The sequence below is a fragment of the Colias eurytheme genome, chromosome 11, assembly GCF_061535395.1.
Source record: "Colias eurytheme isolate Ceu_HAF_F1 chromosome 11, ilColEury1 Martin Lab GWU primary, whole genome shotgun sequence".
NCBI lineage: Eukaryota > Metazoa > Arthropoda > Insecta > Lepidoptera > Pieridae > Colias > Colias eurytheme.
The window spans coordinates 973,315-991,409 of record NC_142990.1 but is presented as its reverse complement, the minus strand read 5'-3'; the positions used below and the strand labels follow the sequence as shown (position 1 = coordinate 991,409).

Genomic DNA, 18,095 nt, shown 5'->3' with positions numbered 1-18,095 from the left:
ATTTAAAACTGATTCTGGATGAATGATGATAAGACATTATTAAAGTAAACCAAACCACATGTCAATATTCAACAAGGCTTGATTGACGTTTTAATTACACCTTCGTAATTAGGTTTCCAAATTAGGATTCAAGGTTCATATTTAAATCGTTTAAGAACTTATTAAGAGATATGTAAATTAATAGAAAAAATAACGTATGACGATAAAAAATGTGTGCGTGTACTAGTGTAGTGAAACTTCTTTATGACGTTATTTTTCAAAAAAATAATTTACTATATGCAACTTTACAGAAATACGTCAATCACGCGTGGTAGGGATAAAAAAAACATGGCGCGTAACGGAAAAATGTCACGCGTAACGGAAAAATGTCACGCGTAACGAAAAAATGTTACACTAAATTTTTTTCCAACCTCGATAAAGAAGTTTCACTTCAAAAATAAAAAAAAAAATGTCCCAGTATTAACCGATGTTTGTTAGATTTCTAACAATATACCTAGTAGGAAGTAGGAACTTGAAATTAAAGGTTTTTAAATAAAATTAATATGGATTTTTTTGCTATCGCAATCGTTTTGATAATTTCACAAAATAAGAGTTGATATCAAGGAAATAAAACAACACAATATTATCATTAAACACATGACTTATTTATTAAAAAATAAATTCAATACACATCCATACTGTAGACAGTTTCTATTTTTAAATAATTAATTATTAAAGTAATTTATAGGTTATTAGCAAAAATGCTAAACCTCTAGGAGTAGTTATTACATATTTTATGCCTGTTTGAATTGATAGGGGTTGGTTTTACACGTAGGGTCGTGCCACGCCCAAATATTCATCTTGGGAATTTGATTACAGCTCACCATTTCATTTCTGAAAAAGATTATTATTTTCATTTCGGAAAATTCATTTTCAATTAGAGTCGAACGTGTAAAAAAATATTGATGGTAAAATTAAAATTAAAAATTCAACTTTGGTATGAACAAAAATATCAATTTTTCATAAAATTATAACTCTCTACTTCTAATAGGTACTAATAAAATCATAAACTGAAAGTTTAAAACAAATTATCTTCAAAATTACTAAAAAAATGAATAAAATAAAACTCACCCAGGGCCAGCCCTATAAAACGCACGTGGTTGTATTTCTGTTATGGAATCTCCTACACTGCATAAAAATCCTGATACTGTCGCCTTTCTTATCTCCAGCAATTGGTCTATAAAAATAAATAGGTTATTTTTGTAGTTTTACAAGGGAAATAAATAATACCTATATTGAACATATAACGTATTATTTACGTCAATTCTGAACCCGAATTATTAAATGTTAAATGTACTTTTGCACGCCTCATAAGCGAAGCGTTGAGGTGGGTACTACTGTCACTTCGCGCAAAACATCTGATTTTTCAAACTTAAAATGTCTTTATGTATCATACATTGCACTTGTAAGATAATACATACACACACATATTAAGAAAAAACACTATTTTTAACGTTCATGATATTTTTGATGTCATTTTTGTTATTTAAACTAGTTAAAAAACAGTTTAAAAAAGTTCTGTCTTGGACGTCCGTGTGTCTGTATGTGCGGATCCTTTTCCTTGTTAACACGATAGCGACCGAAATACTTTACTAATCGAGTCTTTTTTTTTCTCTTACGCTTGAGTATGCTCAGGAATAGAACCCTTTCATTTTTCAGGCTCTGATTCGATGTGGTTTAATTGTTATTAAATAAACAAACAAAATAATTAATAAATAATTATTAAAAAAAAATTATGAGGCGTGCACTTTTGGATTTTCCAAACTATTATTCCTAAATGTATTTGATCAAATATTAAATATATAGGTATTATTTATGAGAACAAACGTTTAAAACTTTTTTCTAATTGTTATATTTCAACAAACTTCACACGTGTTCACAGATACCCATGCACAAATTAATTTTCATGTCTTCATAGCATACAAAAATACTGAAATACCACGTATCACTTACCAATAGTAAAAGCATTTGGTCTATTCGGTCGTTCATACCAATGTCTGTCTGATGCTATGGACCTCAGCAATTGTTGGACGATAATGCAATAAAAGGTGCTTGGTACACGACCTCCAGGGATATAGTTTTCTAACCATAAACCGACGATAAGGTCAATGTCCTCTACGGCTTTATATTTCTCTCTGATTAAATCTAGTCTCTGAAAATATTTGAAAACGTTAAAAATATGAACAAACATACGAAATCCAAAATCCTTGTAAACATAGTTTAAATCATACATAATATTATATAATCTTATATATAAAAATGAATCGCAAAATGTGTTGGTAAGCGCATAACTTGAGAACGGCTGAACCGATTTCGATAATTCTTTTTTATTATATTCCTTGAAGTACGAGGATGGTTCTTATGTAGAGAAAACGTAAACATGTACCACGGGCGAAGCCGGGGCGGACCGCTAGTCTTCTTCTTCTTTATATATAAAAATGAATCGCAAAATGTGTTGGTAAGCGCATAACTCGAGAACGGCTGAACCGATTTCGATAATTCTTTTTTTATTATATTCCTTGAAGTACGAGGATGGTTCTTATGTAAACATGTACCACGGGCGAAGCCGGGGCGGAAAACAACAATCAATTAATGCATCGATGTTAGAAAATGTATTGTGTAATACCAGTTAATTCATTGAAAATTATGAAATAATAATATTATAATTGCTTCGCGTGTGACTATGAAATAAGGAAACTTGACCGTGACTGTAATACTTTGAAATTTAAAGAAACAATATTTAACTCCAATTTTTTAACATTACCTCAGGACCGATAGCTTCCAGCAGATCGCTGAAGCTCTTAACTGATTTGCCGAAACAGAATTCCCTGTACTTAATATATGGTGGGAATAAGAACTGACGGTTCTTAGCAAGGTCGTTTGTAAATACGTCTGATGCATGTTGGTGTGGACCGAGCACAACTTCGGCCATCTGAAAAAAAAGTACATGTAACTGTCTATGTCGTTTGGTTATGGCGAAACAAGAAAATGAATTTAAATCGTCGTCGTAAGTATATGAATCTTGGCTGATGAATATAACCACGGATAACATTTCATGGTAATTTTATTAAAATTCATTATTATTATCAATACCTTGGTTTAATTATTGTTGTACATAAATATAACTGACATTTACGTGAAGCAAGAAAGACTCAGTTCTATCAAGCGATAGTGCACTTAGCTCTATACAATTATTAATATTCATTTTAAGGCAATTACACGGTTCAACGACCTTAATGATTCTGTCACTACATTTGAATTTGTTTTTTTAACCGCCCTCTATAAATATACATCGTTGTTGAAGTAAAAGTGACCAAAGATTATGGAATTGTATACTGTATCGTATTGTATCGTAATGTGTTAGTGGTTTCTACCTAATTTATGTTTTCTCTGAGAGGCAGTAACATATTACATTTATGAATAGTAAATATTGTGTACTATGTATGTTGTAAATGTAATGTAGGAAGACTCATCTTTCAACATTAACCGTTATAAGCAAAGTCTCTACTACATGACCCATTCTGGAGACCTTAAAATGACTAAGCAAGGTTCTAGAGTGGGGAACAGTTAAGAAAACACCGATTTAGAAATTAATTTTATTCAACACGGACTCTACTATATTCTGGAGACCTGATGATGGCTAGGGTGGAGAACATCTCACCTACAGAGATATAAAAGATGGAGTACATTATTAAATAATTAAATTTTGACAAATTTTGACGTAATTCTATAGAACGGCCTCTACCATGTCATGGTGTATCGAATGGTAATGGTGACCAGGCAAATGTATTTAGCGTTCTCTGTATATCTCTTCATACCTAGTAGGAATATATGCATGCAACCTACACACACCGAAAAAAATAGGGGAACGGACAAGAAATCACGTTTTTTTCGACTTGTTATGTATTTTGTAGTTAGTTCGGGGTTAATTTTTTAAATCCCTTACGTCTTTGAAATGATGACGAGAAATAAAATGTGTTTCGATTTTTAAACATTAAAATATTATACCCCTTTAAGAGTTTGGTGCCTATTTATCGACTATATAGCAGCTTCAAATCAAAAATATTATAACGTGTTTTAAACTGAGTTTATTTTTTTCTACTGTTTATCTTTGAACACATTACAAAATGAGTGATTTTCCTGCGACTGAAGTTACCAGAGCCTATGACTATGACTGATATGGGTCATACCTTCCGTTCAAAGAATACAGTGTTAGTTGTGTCGGTATCTATGGTCTATTACAATGTTCAACGCTATAGTTAAACAGTCTTACATATTATGTTGGCGCGGGCAAGGAAGAAATTGGGCAACTTGGAATTGGTTTTATAAGGGTGTAAACTTGGATAATTTATTTTGTTGTGGCTTTGGAAAAAATGCATGTGACGTGTGTAGATCAGTACCACCATGTCATGGTAACAGGAAAATTATAGTACAGTTGAAGATTAAATGGTATTCGAGAAGGAAATAAAACCGACCCAGTACGAGTTAGACAGTAGACTCGCGCACTGAGGGCTCCAAATCAAATCTATTTTTTATGATGTTGTAACTTTAAATTTATGTTTTTTAGCATTGTTTCCATTATTTGTGTCTATAAGACATCGCCGACATCTGAATAAATCTGATATTTGTTTGGATTACTAGGCCGAACGTTGATTTAACAAGCATCACTCACGACGTCCAACTAGTTAGCGAATTTATAGCCCTTTGAACAGAGCGGATAGAACGTTCGGCATATTGTTGGATGACGAGTTGTTCTTTAGTCATTCAATTAAATGTGGTCATTCAATAATCGCTCTAGTCTTCAATCAAATAGCAGATGACTGCGACATATTATCTAGTATCTTATTAAAATCCTCCGATTAAACAGATTTTCCAGAGAGTTGACGTCTTCGGAAGAGTTTTCGCTTTCGTGAAGTAAAAATTTAACAAAAAAATAATACTGAAAAAAACCTTCGTTTTTCTTAAAAATATATTTATAATGACGCCTTATTTGATTATTATTATCCCGAATGTTGGGTTGTAGAATAAAAACGACTTCGTCACAATTCATATTTTATTATTCACTTGATAGTTTTCTTAAATCTTACATAAATCACAAGGCACGGCTATGGCACTTATAGACCGCACTGGTCGGCTGTTTAAGATCAATTGGCTCGCTGATCGTCTCTTCAAAAAATGTAAGCGATCGACTGACAACTAACCAACTGGAGGGGAGGTTAAGTTGTCAGGCGGTAGATTATAAATACCAGAAAACCTTGTCGATGGAAATGTTCTATGTATGATTTTAAAATTTGTAACACGAATCTATTTCTTTTTTCCTCGGAGAGTCACTGCAAAGGAATTATTGTTATATAAATTATATTTTTATGAATCACTAGCTTTCCGCCGGCGGCTCCGCCCGCGGTTTCAAAGAAAAACTCGCATAGTTCCCGTTCCCGTGGAATTTCCGGGATAAAACCTATCCTATATTACTCGTGGATAATGTAGCTTTTGAATGGTGAACGGAATTTTTAAAATCGGTCCAGTAGTTTATGAGCCTATTCATTACAATCAAACAAACAAACAAACAAAGTTTTCCTCTTTATAATATTAGTGTAGAAGAAATCATCGGTTCACCCAGTTAAAAGTGCGGAGGTAACGGAACCAACAAAAAATTCAGTTGAATTGAGAATTAGGTACGTCCTATAATGGCGTCGGCTAAAAATGTTGCTATAGGTACGTTTATGTCAGTGTTGACTTTCCTACGATTTTATACAATAATATAAAATTAAATGATTTTATACAATATAAAAAAAATTGCTGATTTTCGGCGGTATGGCGACCATTTGGAACTGTCTGAAAAGTATGGCATGGCGATTTTCGTACATGGCTTCTGGACGATGATTACCTGTGCAAAAATTAGCCTGGTACAAATGGTTGAATTTTTTTTTAAATCAACGCATTCACGTCGGTATTGTGGGCTGTAAATTACACCGGAAAAGTATGGCATGACACTACCGCCTACTTCTTTTTTATGGGCTATCGGTAAATCCTAAAATTTTTGTGTTACAAATCGTTTGCCTTCCGTAATTTATCCGACGAGTTCGACTAACGCCCACGCGACTAGTATGCCGGTACCTACCACAGCTGTTCTGACCATGATTTTTCTTTTTGTCATTGCGTACTAAGACCACTGTAGAACCGCCATCCGGTTACAAATGACCCAAAATTTTGTGTCAGTATCTCCCGGCTTTGGATTGTTTTGGACCCTTAAAATATACGATAGAACAGCAATTAATCTTTTTTAAAAAATATTCAAGGCACAGGGAAAGTCTGGTTACTGTTTTATAGGTATGTGTTTTCTGATAATATTTTACTGTCAAAAATACACTATCCAGTGTTTCCAGTATTATTCAATGACGCCTTTCAAAAACAAAACTAATTTACAAACAGATTTTTATATCTTTACATACCTATTTTTAACTTTCATTTCATGAACTGCTCATGTAAATACCTATTACAATCTGGTTTAATTTAACAAAACATTCAATTCGGTGAATTTTAGCGTTATTTTGCAAAAAAAACCGCACGTACAGTCCCCCGTCCGAGTCGAACTGACACCGTCAAATTTCGTCGATAATATGCAATAGAGGTGAGGTTTTATGTGGGTTTTATTATAAATTCGAGTTTTTTCTTGATAATTTATCGATAATAATGAAAATTGAAAAAACAATCAATACAAATTGTTACAAATATCATAACATATTTTTTGGTATAAATTTCATGTATAAATATGTAGCCGTTTTCCTAACAAAATGCGTTTTATGTTCAAAAAGGGGTTGATTTGTATGTATTTTTTTTATGTTTAGGCCGTTCTAAACTGAAAAGTAAACAATACACTTTGTTAATTATATCCTTGAGTATCACATATATTTCTTTTAAGACAATCGTACCAACAGTTTCCTCAACAAAATTCAATATGTATAAGGTGTTTTCCGGTTTTGACCATAGTAATCCCCTTAATAGAAGACCCTATGTTTTACCAATTCAATATTAGGTACCCCAAGAAATTTCGAATAGTTTTCTGTACTTACATCAGGATCAACGACGTAATCAAATTTAGCATTTGCCTGACGAATAGCACCCTGAGTTATACCATCTATATTGTCCACCAGGAAACCAGTCCTTAACGTCATGTTTGTTAATCTTGTGTCCTTCAAGTGGTACCCTTTGTCATCGTAAAGCCTAGAAGCATATTTTAGTAATTATTCATAAGTAAACGAATCTAATTTGGCAATAAGTAGCACATAGCAACAAAATATAAATTTGGGTAATTATAAGACAAAAAATCTCCAGCTCAGTAATTTATTTGAAAACGTTACGGCCCTAATTCAATTAAAAGTTAAGATAAAAAATGTTAAGTATTCAAGGAATAGTACAGACATCAAACAAAATAAAAACAGATAAAACAAAAAAGTAATTGGCAATTAAAGAAACTTTTAAGAATCTAGAACAGTAAATTAAGGTAAAAGATTCTATTTCTTTGAAATTATTATAAAATATACATACTTGATAACTCCCTCTTGGATAGTATGCGTCCACCTCCATGCAAACGGGAATTCTAAAGAAATCTGCGGCGGTAGATTCTCATTATAAATATCTCTAAAGCCCAGGTCGGGACAAAGGACGCCGTCGTGGACGAGATTGTCATAACCTAAAAATAACAATTTTAGCATAACTTTCTATTATTATATTAACGTTTTCCTTTTTCTAGTTTATTACCAGTGTTTGTCTCCTTTTAATTGCGTACACTGCACGATTGTATTATGCCTATAGTATTTTTGTAGTATGGCATACTTTTATTGTTTTGTGATGTGTGAAACGATTACTTCAATTCTACTATATTTAAATGACTCTCTTTAACCCATTGAGCCCCGAACGGCCAGATCCGGCCGGTGTCTGTGATGAATTAAAAGAACCACTGAATGTTCTTGTCAAAAATATTTTATAATAAATCTAACTATGGCGTCATTTGTAAGGCTTCATAAAAAACTTCCACCTCTACTTTATTTCTATTCATCTTCATTATTATTAAATCCATCACATACAAACAATAACAAACCAGAATATACATAAGTACACTGCCAAGTATCATCAAAATCCTTTTGTGAAATGGATTTCATAGGTACATAGATTTTTACAAACTTTCGCATTTACAACATTAGTAGGACCGATATAATCTTACCCATAAACGCAGGGAACAGCTCATAGAACGATATCTGCATAATTGTGGCGATGACTATCTCCCTGGTGGTGAAGAACAGCCTCTCATCGTTCCAACACGGGTTGATGCTGCTCAAAGCTGATGCTATCATGTTGTGGTATCGCCAGATCCAAATGGACATCAGGTTTATACCCAGGATCGTGTTGGGACCGTCTTCGGCTAAAATAACAAAGATGTTTAGTTAGATGTTTTACGAAGGATAGAATATTTTAAAGCAAATTTAATATGTATCCAAAGCAAAAGTTCAGTTCAATGTAGATTAAAATCCCAGTCGTAATTTAATGAAACCTAGGATATCTTTTACGCTAGATTTCCGCCCGCGGCTTCGCCCGCGTTTGCAAAGGAAAACCCGCATAGTACCCGTTCCCGTGATATTTCCGGGATAAAAACTATCCTATGTGTTAATCCAAGTTACCCTCTATATGTGTGCTAAATTTCATTGTAATCGGTTCTGTAGATTTTTCGTGAAAGAGTAACAAACATCCATACAAACTTTCGCATTTATAATATTAGTAGGATACTAAACCCACACAGAATTACTTGACCGAATCTAGATTTCGTAGGATGTTTTTTGTATGGAATAGTGGTCAATACAAAATACTCTTGTCTTGTCAAACATATCAAGAACAAGACAACGCACAATATGCAATAATAAGATTCAAGATTCCTTTGACATGTAGCTTCTTTTCTTATTTTCTTAGTTAAAAACTTACGTGTATCATGACATCTCGTTTCATGAGGCTTCTGGTTTGCATAGCATAGATTAATAGGACCTTTCGTGCTCGGCGGCCATATTTTTCCCGCCTCAATTTCGAACTTTAGCAGACCATCTTTAAACAACCTTCCCTTTTCGTTGAGAGCTCGCATGTTGTTTCCATAAATGTGGGATAAGTCAAACGTTGGTGTTGATGTTGATATCTATAAAATAAATAGAGGATATTTGTTAAAGTCTATCACTTCTACATACACGCGCAAAATGAACCGCATGCAAGAAAACACTAGATATTTATAATTATTATGAAATTATTTATCTTATAGGTATTTACTTCACTAACTCGTGTTTAAGAAAAATACATTGAAGTAGAAAATTAGGTGTAGGTTTATAAATTAGTTGTATCTAGACTAATATAGTGCACAGGAGATAAGATTAATAAACATTCAATGAGTAAATCGTTTATGACTTTTAAATGATCACCAAAATTACCACATCTACTTATAACAAATTCTGTATTATTTGTTCTGTGAATTCGCCGATTGGCTCAATTATTTGAAATTAAAACGTGTAATCATAATTGTTGTATGTAATTACTGTAAATTAATAAATACTTCATATAATTTCATATCCAGGACCTGTGTTTGAACAAGACCTTGTCCAAAAATTCCTTTACGTGATTAATTTCAGAAAGTGTCTCAAGGTTTTATGATATTATGCAGTTATGTGTTGAAAATTTGTGTACGATTAAAACAACTATTCGTGCTTGAAATATCGATATCGTGACTCTTCATAATATTTTACACAGTAATAGAATAAATATAAGAACAGCCAGACATGATATAGACATCCATATCTGGTGTATACCGATTTCATATACCTATCTTCTGTATTTTATTAAGAAGAAACTAATTAAAAATGCTTATTAAAATCAATGTTAGCCAAAACATTATCACTATGGTCACAATCTGAAGGTGTTGATGATATTTGTACATACATAATATGTTATACATTACGTAGATATTATAATGTTGCAGTTCCGGTAAATACTTATGTGATGAATTTATAACCTATTTTATGAAGTCGTGTTTGAGATAAAAAGGTATTTCACTGCATTGTATATTTTAACAATTGAAAAAGTCACGTTTCTTTAATTACATTGAAAAGTAATATTCCTAATTTAAATCTATAATTACTAATATTATAAAGCTGTAGAGTTTGTTTGTTAGAACGCGCTAATCTGAGGAACTACTGGTCCGATTTGAAAAATTCTTTCGGTGTTAGATAGCTCATTCATCGAGGAAGGCTATAAGCTATATTATATTATAATCACTCTAAAACCAACAGGAGCGAAGCCACGCGGGTGAAACCGCGGAGCGCATGCAGCACCAAATACATAAATAAATAAATTATACGGCTTCATGAATGTTTATTATAATTATGGCTTTTATCATATCAGACCTTTATCACCTCCTTGGTAAAGTGGTAGAACCGACTGGTCCTGGGTTCGATTCCCGGTAAATACGAAACAAAAATGTTTCGGTATGACAGGACACAGAAGACTGATCACCTACTTGACCTTAAAGAAAATTAATCAGTGGAACTGATGTATGAATAATGCATGTGGCCCATGCCCCCCCCCCCGACATGGGGCTTCAGTTATTATCATATCCAAACACAAAACACCGCCACACAAAATAACACTAAAACTTAAAAGTAAACTTGAGATATAGAGCTCTTCTACTAAAAGAGTCACTAAATAGTGATGTTAAGTAGTTATAATGTTTTGGAAAAATATAGATTTTATTAAACATTTTTTTATTATTCAGCCATGGCTGTTCCACTGCCGGGCAAAGGCCTCTCTTCCCTCCATCCACGTCATCCTATTGAGAGCAATTTTAATCCATTCCTTGCAATGAGAGTCCAGTTTGTCTCGCCATTTGAGCCTGCAGCCTTTTACCATTATTTACCTACTATAATATATTTTATTTAATTCATTACATTATAGTATTATTACCTGTGTAATTACTTACTCTCTCAGGCAGTGTGTTATTGGGCAGACATTTCACGGACTGATAGGACTCTGGCTTCGTCATGTTCAAGCAGCGAACATTCGAGAACCGATGTACTGGATCATCATTGGGAATGTAGTTTGGAACACAGTCGGGATCTTGCTTGCCTTTCTCTAAGCAGCAGTACGGCTTCCAGACAATGTAGTTTACTGGAACGATTTATTGTGTTTAAATATGTTGTTTTATTTTTAACACGCTTTTATTAGCTTCACGTTTCTATACTTGTATTTTTGAAGTTATACTTCTTTTGGCGCGATGGAGAAAAATGATGAGAGTGAATTTTTACGATGCGCGCGCACACCGACGCCTAAATTTAACAGCATGAAGCTAGTTCTAGGTGGTATGAAAATTAATAACTATGTTCAAGTTGTATATTCTAGTATTTTCCATACGCCAAAGAAGTATAACTTCTAACGCGTGTACATAAGTACACACACTCTTTTTTTATATACTTACGCTATCGACTTTAGACTAGACTTTGACCCAATTTAAAAACAGGCATTTAAATCAAACTTTTCTCGTTGATAAAACAAGGTTAATGGCAAGGTAATGAAAAAAATAAGGTTATTTAGTTTTATTTTCTATTAATTATATTTATTATTGGCAATGTTTGTACTTGTTTTACTGAAGATATTAACAATGTTGTTTCAAGCCATACATTTTAATTATTGCTACTCTAAATTTATTTATATTTTCTGATAAAATTTAAAATATACAGAGAATTGAGAACCTTCGTTGTTGAAAACATTGCTTTAAAATATATATTTGATGTTGACGATTTAATTTATGCAGATAATGTTATCTGAGAATAATCAAAGCACCTTTTAAGTTTTAATTAACAAGAACAAAAACAAAAACAAGAACTCGTATGAAAACAATTAGTTAAAGGTCAGTGATGTTCCTTACATAAAAATATAATGAATAGGGTAACTGGGTACCGTAAGTAATACCTACGAAAAAAATTAAAGGAGAAATTGAGATATAAGATACAAAGCATAATATCACAAAATATGATCTTAGTAAATAGCGTTATCTTTCTCGAGATATATATTTTTAGCCGTAAGACGTTTTTTTATTGGGAATAGGGAAGCGCTTGACCACAATCTCGCCTGATGTTAAGCTGAGATGTGGTCTAAGATGATACGCGCTTCCCTTGAAGGTACCTGTTCACTCTACGCTTGAAGACCCCCATATTGTACTCGTCGGGGAATACAGATTCAGGAAGCAGTCCCTCGCGGTTCGGATAAAGAATGAAACTCTATGTTATAAAATCCTCTTAAAATGCTTACCAGTATCATGCAAAGACACAAAGTCTCCAGTAAAGAAGACGAGGAAGTGTGCGAACATCTGGGTCAGCTGCCGGTCTGGTACCCGGCCCTCAGCCAGCATGTTAGTTCTTACAGCACGAGCGAGGGGCATGGCGTCTCCACTCTTCGTTGTTTTTGGTTCATATCCTGACAAGAAATGAATAAATTTTAATTTAAGTTTTATAGCATTTAAAATTATACTATTTTAAAGAATAGAAAAAAAAACAATTACGAGGCGGAATCGAAATCGCGTCTTTCGCTAGAGTTCAAACAGTTCCTAAATATTATGCTTAACCTAATTTTTATTTGAAATTTAGCGAAGTACGCGTGTTCGCCATTTGGATCGTGATTGTAATATTTATTTTTATTTAATTCTTCAAAATTTTCCAAATATTGATTAATTGCATTAAATGCAAAAATAACAAATATTATAAATGAGTAGATAAGCTACGCTTGTTATCGTTATTTAAATTTATATTAATTTAATTTAAATAATAACTATAAATAATAAATTGAAGTGTAAATTTCATCAATCTTAACGCGTGAAACACAGCTCGTAAATCATTTTCAGAAAAACAGCATCGTCCACGTGCATTACAGTTGTACAAATGTATTAATAGTATTTGTTTTTATACAAAAAAAAAGTAATTAAAAAGGACCATAGGTAGGTTATTAGCACTCTGAGAGTGGCACGTCGAAATACAATCAGCCACATTTTACTGGAGTTGTCGCTTTTTCGTTCACAATAGTTGAATCTTGCCATTCGTGTGTGCAATAGTGTGTCGTTTTTGACTGAATGTTGTGTTGGTAACCTATCTACACCTTTTTACTCACAATATCATTGGTAATATCAGGATAAACTATTAACACTTGAAACTCAGCAATAAGCATACCATCGCTAAAAACAGGGGGTAGCATTCGATAGAATGGGGTGTGTGGTGCCCCCATAGTGAAATACTTCAGGTTGTTGCAGGAGCCATCTATACGCCTTCCTTCCAAGGGACTGCATGGTAGGATCTCGTTGGTGCACCAACTAATTAAAAAAAACGTCATTGTATAAATATTTTAACAGAGGTTTCCAGACAAAATCGACATTTGAAACAAATATTTTATAGTAGAAAATATTTACATTTCTGAACACCATTTTCTGGCCATGGCTATAATAAATAACTAGTTAAGTATTGTAAAAATGCTTTCATTTTTAACATTGCATTGACTTCTTGCCCCGACCTTGCTTATAAAGATCTCTTGAATCTAGATTCAAGCAATTATGTAACTTACGGTAAGATACCTAATAACAATTACCTGCACCTAGATAATTCAATGACCAAAATTCATAGATCATCTTTTGCATGAAAATACATATCTATTATTATTTATTACATAAGTTTCTATAGTCGACTGTCTATTGATATTAAAATTATAAATTCCATATAAATAAAAATGTAATATAGTTTACACTTTACATTATCCTTTCTTTGTCTTCGTTATTATAGTCAGGACAAGTTTGTATAAAAGAAAATAAATAAAGATATGCACAGAATAAAGTGCAAAAAAATAATAATTAATAAACATATATTTAAGTCGAAATCTCATCCAATTAAATAAAAAAAAACTTGATAAAAACTGTCTCGTTCCCAGCCTCATAAAATCAGTAACTGATCAAGAGATATTTAAGAAAAAAAAAACTTTATTTCATCCAATACTAGGACCAATGACCGAGGCAGGTTATAAAATATGTAAATTGCGTGATAACAAAAACTAATTATTATAACTATCTTTAAAACATATTTGTGAATATAATTTAAGGTTTAATTTAATGCTGTATTATTATTTAATTATCATTTTTTGTTAATAAGCAAAAGGTTTTATATTACGTGGGGATTTTTCAAGGCTACTTGAGGGTCTTACATATAAATCTCGTGTCACAATGTTTGTTCTCAATGGACTCCTAAATCACTTAACCGATTATAATAAAATTCGCACACCATGTGTAGTTCGATCCAACTTGAGAGATAGGATAGTTTAAACATGTAGGTACCACGGGCGAAGCCGGGGCGGACCGCTAGTATAATTATAAATTACTCTGTCACACTGGCTAAGTGTGGGTTGATACTTGAGATATATTATCCGAAAATCATAATTATTTTATCATGTATAATAGTTGAATTTAACCGAACTATATACATTGAACAAGTCATTTTTTTCATATTTGCATAAGGTACATTCGAAAACTGCTTGACCGATTATGATAACTGTTTCATAGAAAGAAAGTCAATAAACTTAATTAATAAATATAATATTATTTATTATTAGCCTATAATTATTGGTAAATCCGTTGAGTTGCTAATGTGCAGGTTTCTCTATACTCGTGTAAAAAAAGAAAATATAACATAGATACATTAATATTTAATTAATAATAATACACTCGTAAATCAAATGTTATTTAAAATAACACGATATATTTGTAAGTAGTATAATAAATGCTTGTGTGTGCATGTCAATACACTGGGAACTGATTTATTACCCGTAAATATATTTTCCATACTTCGTGTTGATTAAATTTGATTATAATTTTAATAATACATACTAATATTATTAATGCGAAAGTAACTCTGTCTGTCTGTCTGTTACTCAATCACGCCTAAACTACTGAAATAATTTTCATAAAATTTGGTACGGAGATATTTTAATACCCGAGAAAGGACATAGGCTACTTTTTACCCCGGGAAATAGGATAGGTTTTATCCAAGAAATCCCACGGGAACGGGAACTATTCGGATTTTTCTAGACTGCGCGGGCGAAGCTGCGGGTGGAAAGGTAGTTATAAATATTTCAGAACAATTTTCACACACGGCACGATCTGCTATCATACTAAGCTTTCGTTTGTGTTATGGAAACCAGATGGCTGATAAACATACATATTATATATTTTTTAAATAAATACTTATAAAGATAATTAACACGCAGACACAGAGCAAACATCTATGTTCATCACACAAATATTTTCCCTGGGTGGGAATCTAACCCACGACCTCTGGCTTGAAAGGCAGTGTCACTACCATAGTCACTAACTCACTACCAACCAAGCGGTCAATTTAAAAACATACCATAAACATAATCTCATTTTTATTTTTAATTAATTTTAAATCTTTGTGTAAAATTTCATCCTTATCCATTCAGCCGTTGTAACCTCTATAGGTATCTGTGGTAAATATTAAATTATTTTTATAATATATTTTTAATTCAATATTGTTTTAATTAAATAAACTTACAACGAAGTATTCCTTTTCACATGTTGTTTATATTCCTCCTCCGAAATCGGCTTTCCCGAATATGTTTCATAATAATTAGGAACAGCACTATATCCACATATAAGAAGTCCGAATATTAGCACAAAAAACATTTTTTATTTTTTATTTATTTTTTACAAACATTTGTAGTGTTCGTTACGCCACGCGGCGGCAAATTAAATGGAGACCAACGAAAAATCTGTATAATATAACACGATACTCGTTTTAAATTAATTTGTTGTTACAGCTGTGAGAATTGTAATAAAAGGAAAGGTCCATGACTTAGGTATACTAGCTGTGGATGCTGACTTCGTCCGCGAATTGGTAGGAAATAAAGAAAAAATTTTATCTGTCAGAAAGTTTCAAAATATGAACACCATGATTTAAGAGCCTCCGTCAATTCGCACATTTACATTATTGTGTATTGTTAAAAAAATTAAAACAATGACAACATAATATTATAGACAATACATGTCATTGTAAAATGTAAAGGTTAATGCACGAATTATGCATTTTACTTGTGGAAAATTCTAGAAAAATTAGCCTGCATAGTGCCCGTATCGTATTGTAATATTTTTTAAAGAAATTGTGTTATTTGGTTCATTAAAGATGAAGGTTAAATTGTTGGTTTTTCATCCATTTTATAGTGAAAACAGACGTACAAACATTCGGTTTGAAGTAATTCGTTATAATGCTGTAATTTTAAAAGAATATATATTTTTAATTGCTCATCAGCATATTGATAAAATAGTAAAGGATTCGAAGAAAAAACTGGATTTCGTAATTGGGAATTTACGTTGAAACTTGAAATTCTTAACTTTCATTGACCTTATCCTTGTGTCAGTATTAAGTATGTGTATTTTATTAAAATAATAAAAAAACATATAAAACTGTCAACTTATGACGCAAAAAGGACTGCATCTTTTCATATACATACTGTTTTTATAATACATGATACAAAATTTATAAATATTTGAAATAATAGGAAAATAAATTGATCGTCTGTCTGTATAAAATAAAATATCCTAGGATTGGCTCCTAGATCAGTCGATAGGAATACTTTATTTTGAAATAAATTATTATGTTTTAACATATTTTTCTTTTTAAATTATACGTACGTTTACATATTATTTGCAGCAGGAAATGGGCATTGCTAGAAAAGCCTTGCACCAAAAGGCACTTATAAGTTATAACTATCTTTTGCTTCTCCTTCCTGTGCATTTGTTATTTGTAACCAATGATATTTTATGTATAGATACGTTATATACTCCCAATATATCCAAAAAAAATGCTTCATATGCAGTGTCAGGCACACACAAATACAATTTTCATTTTACTTAATTTATTACATTGACAGACTCATGACAGACTGTATAAGAGAGATGGCTCTAATAAAATGATATAAATAAAAAAGACAAAGATAGTTTGTCACTTCCGCGCAGGTGTAAGCAAAAGTCATAAGAATTCACCAATTAAATATAAATAAACAAATAGTTGCCATGGTAATTGGCATAGATTAACGACACAGAAGGTTCAATGTTATAGATGTTAGGTTTCCTGCACAAGTAAATAAATGTGACAATTTCATTTACTATTTTATGATTATTATGATGTCGTATTAAAATGAAAAAAAAAATAAAAAACTTTTTTGGAGATATAACTGTATTAAATATTTATTACTAGCTGTGGTGTTCCGTGTTCGTTTTCGATCATCATCATTTCACCCGATAATCACCCACTGCTGAACATACTGCATATAGTCCTCCTTATAGAACTCAATAAGGACCGATCTTACGCTATTCGTTTCAAGGCAGTTCCCGAAACCCGTACAAGGTCATCACTCCAACTTGTAGGATAATTATAATAATAGTGGTGCCTAGATGAAAAAAAAAGGATGAAATAAAAGAAAGGATGAAGCCTTTTTTATCTAAAACACAAATAAAATTTATGTTCAATAGCTATTTACAGAAAAGCAAATAGCCTTTTTCGTCAGCAGCGATAATCTTTTCTTCAATGTATACGTATATTCAACATCATTTTTGCAATCAAACATTTTTACCATCACGATTTCATTGTATATAATAAATAGATATATTTATTGTATATAATAAATAGATATATTTATTGTATATAATAAATAGATATATTTGTTAATTATATGCACTGTGTGGATTTAAATATAAAATTAAATCAAGTATTTACCCAAATTTCAATAATCGTATCTACATGATAATCTTTGAACACAGTGTACGCTAGCTTTGTCACACTAGTGATTGAAGCAATGTTTTATCCCTTTCATTATTTCAATACACGTGTCAAGCAAGTGTCATTATTAAAGAATTGTAAATTGTTATTTTTACTCTTAAACTGTAATAATTTAATATATTTTGCTGTGATATGATATTCCTT

General features: G+C 32.0%; 1 protein-coding gene across 1 annotated transcript; it reads right to left on the bottom strand.

Moving 5' to 3' along the window:
- Positions 1-637: 637 nt before the first annotated feature.
- On the bottom strand, positions 638-15,866 carry LOC149904326 (peroxidase-like). Its single transcript, XM_090106993.1, has 12 exons — positions 15,669-15,866; positions 13,287-13,426; positions 12,376-12,540; positions 11,048-11,235; positions 9,016-9,220; positions 8,264-8,461; positions 7,588-7,732; positions 7,113-7,263; positions 2,804-2,971; positions 1,993-2,191; positions 1,111-1,216; positions 638-873 (listed from the first exon to the last, which is right to left on the bottom strand). Exons 1-12 carry the CDS (start codon positions 15,797-15,799, stop codon positions 774-776), a joined length of 1,896 nt encoding a protein of 631 aa, XP_089963119.1. The 5' UTR covers positions 15,800-15,866; the 3' UTR covers positions 638-773.
- Between the last annotated feature and the right edge of the window lie 2,229 nt (positions 15,867-18,095).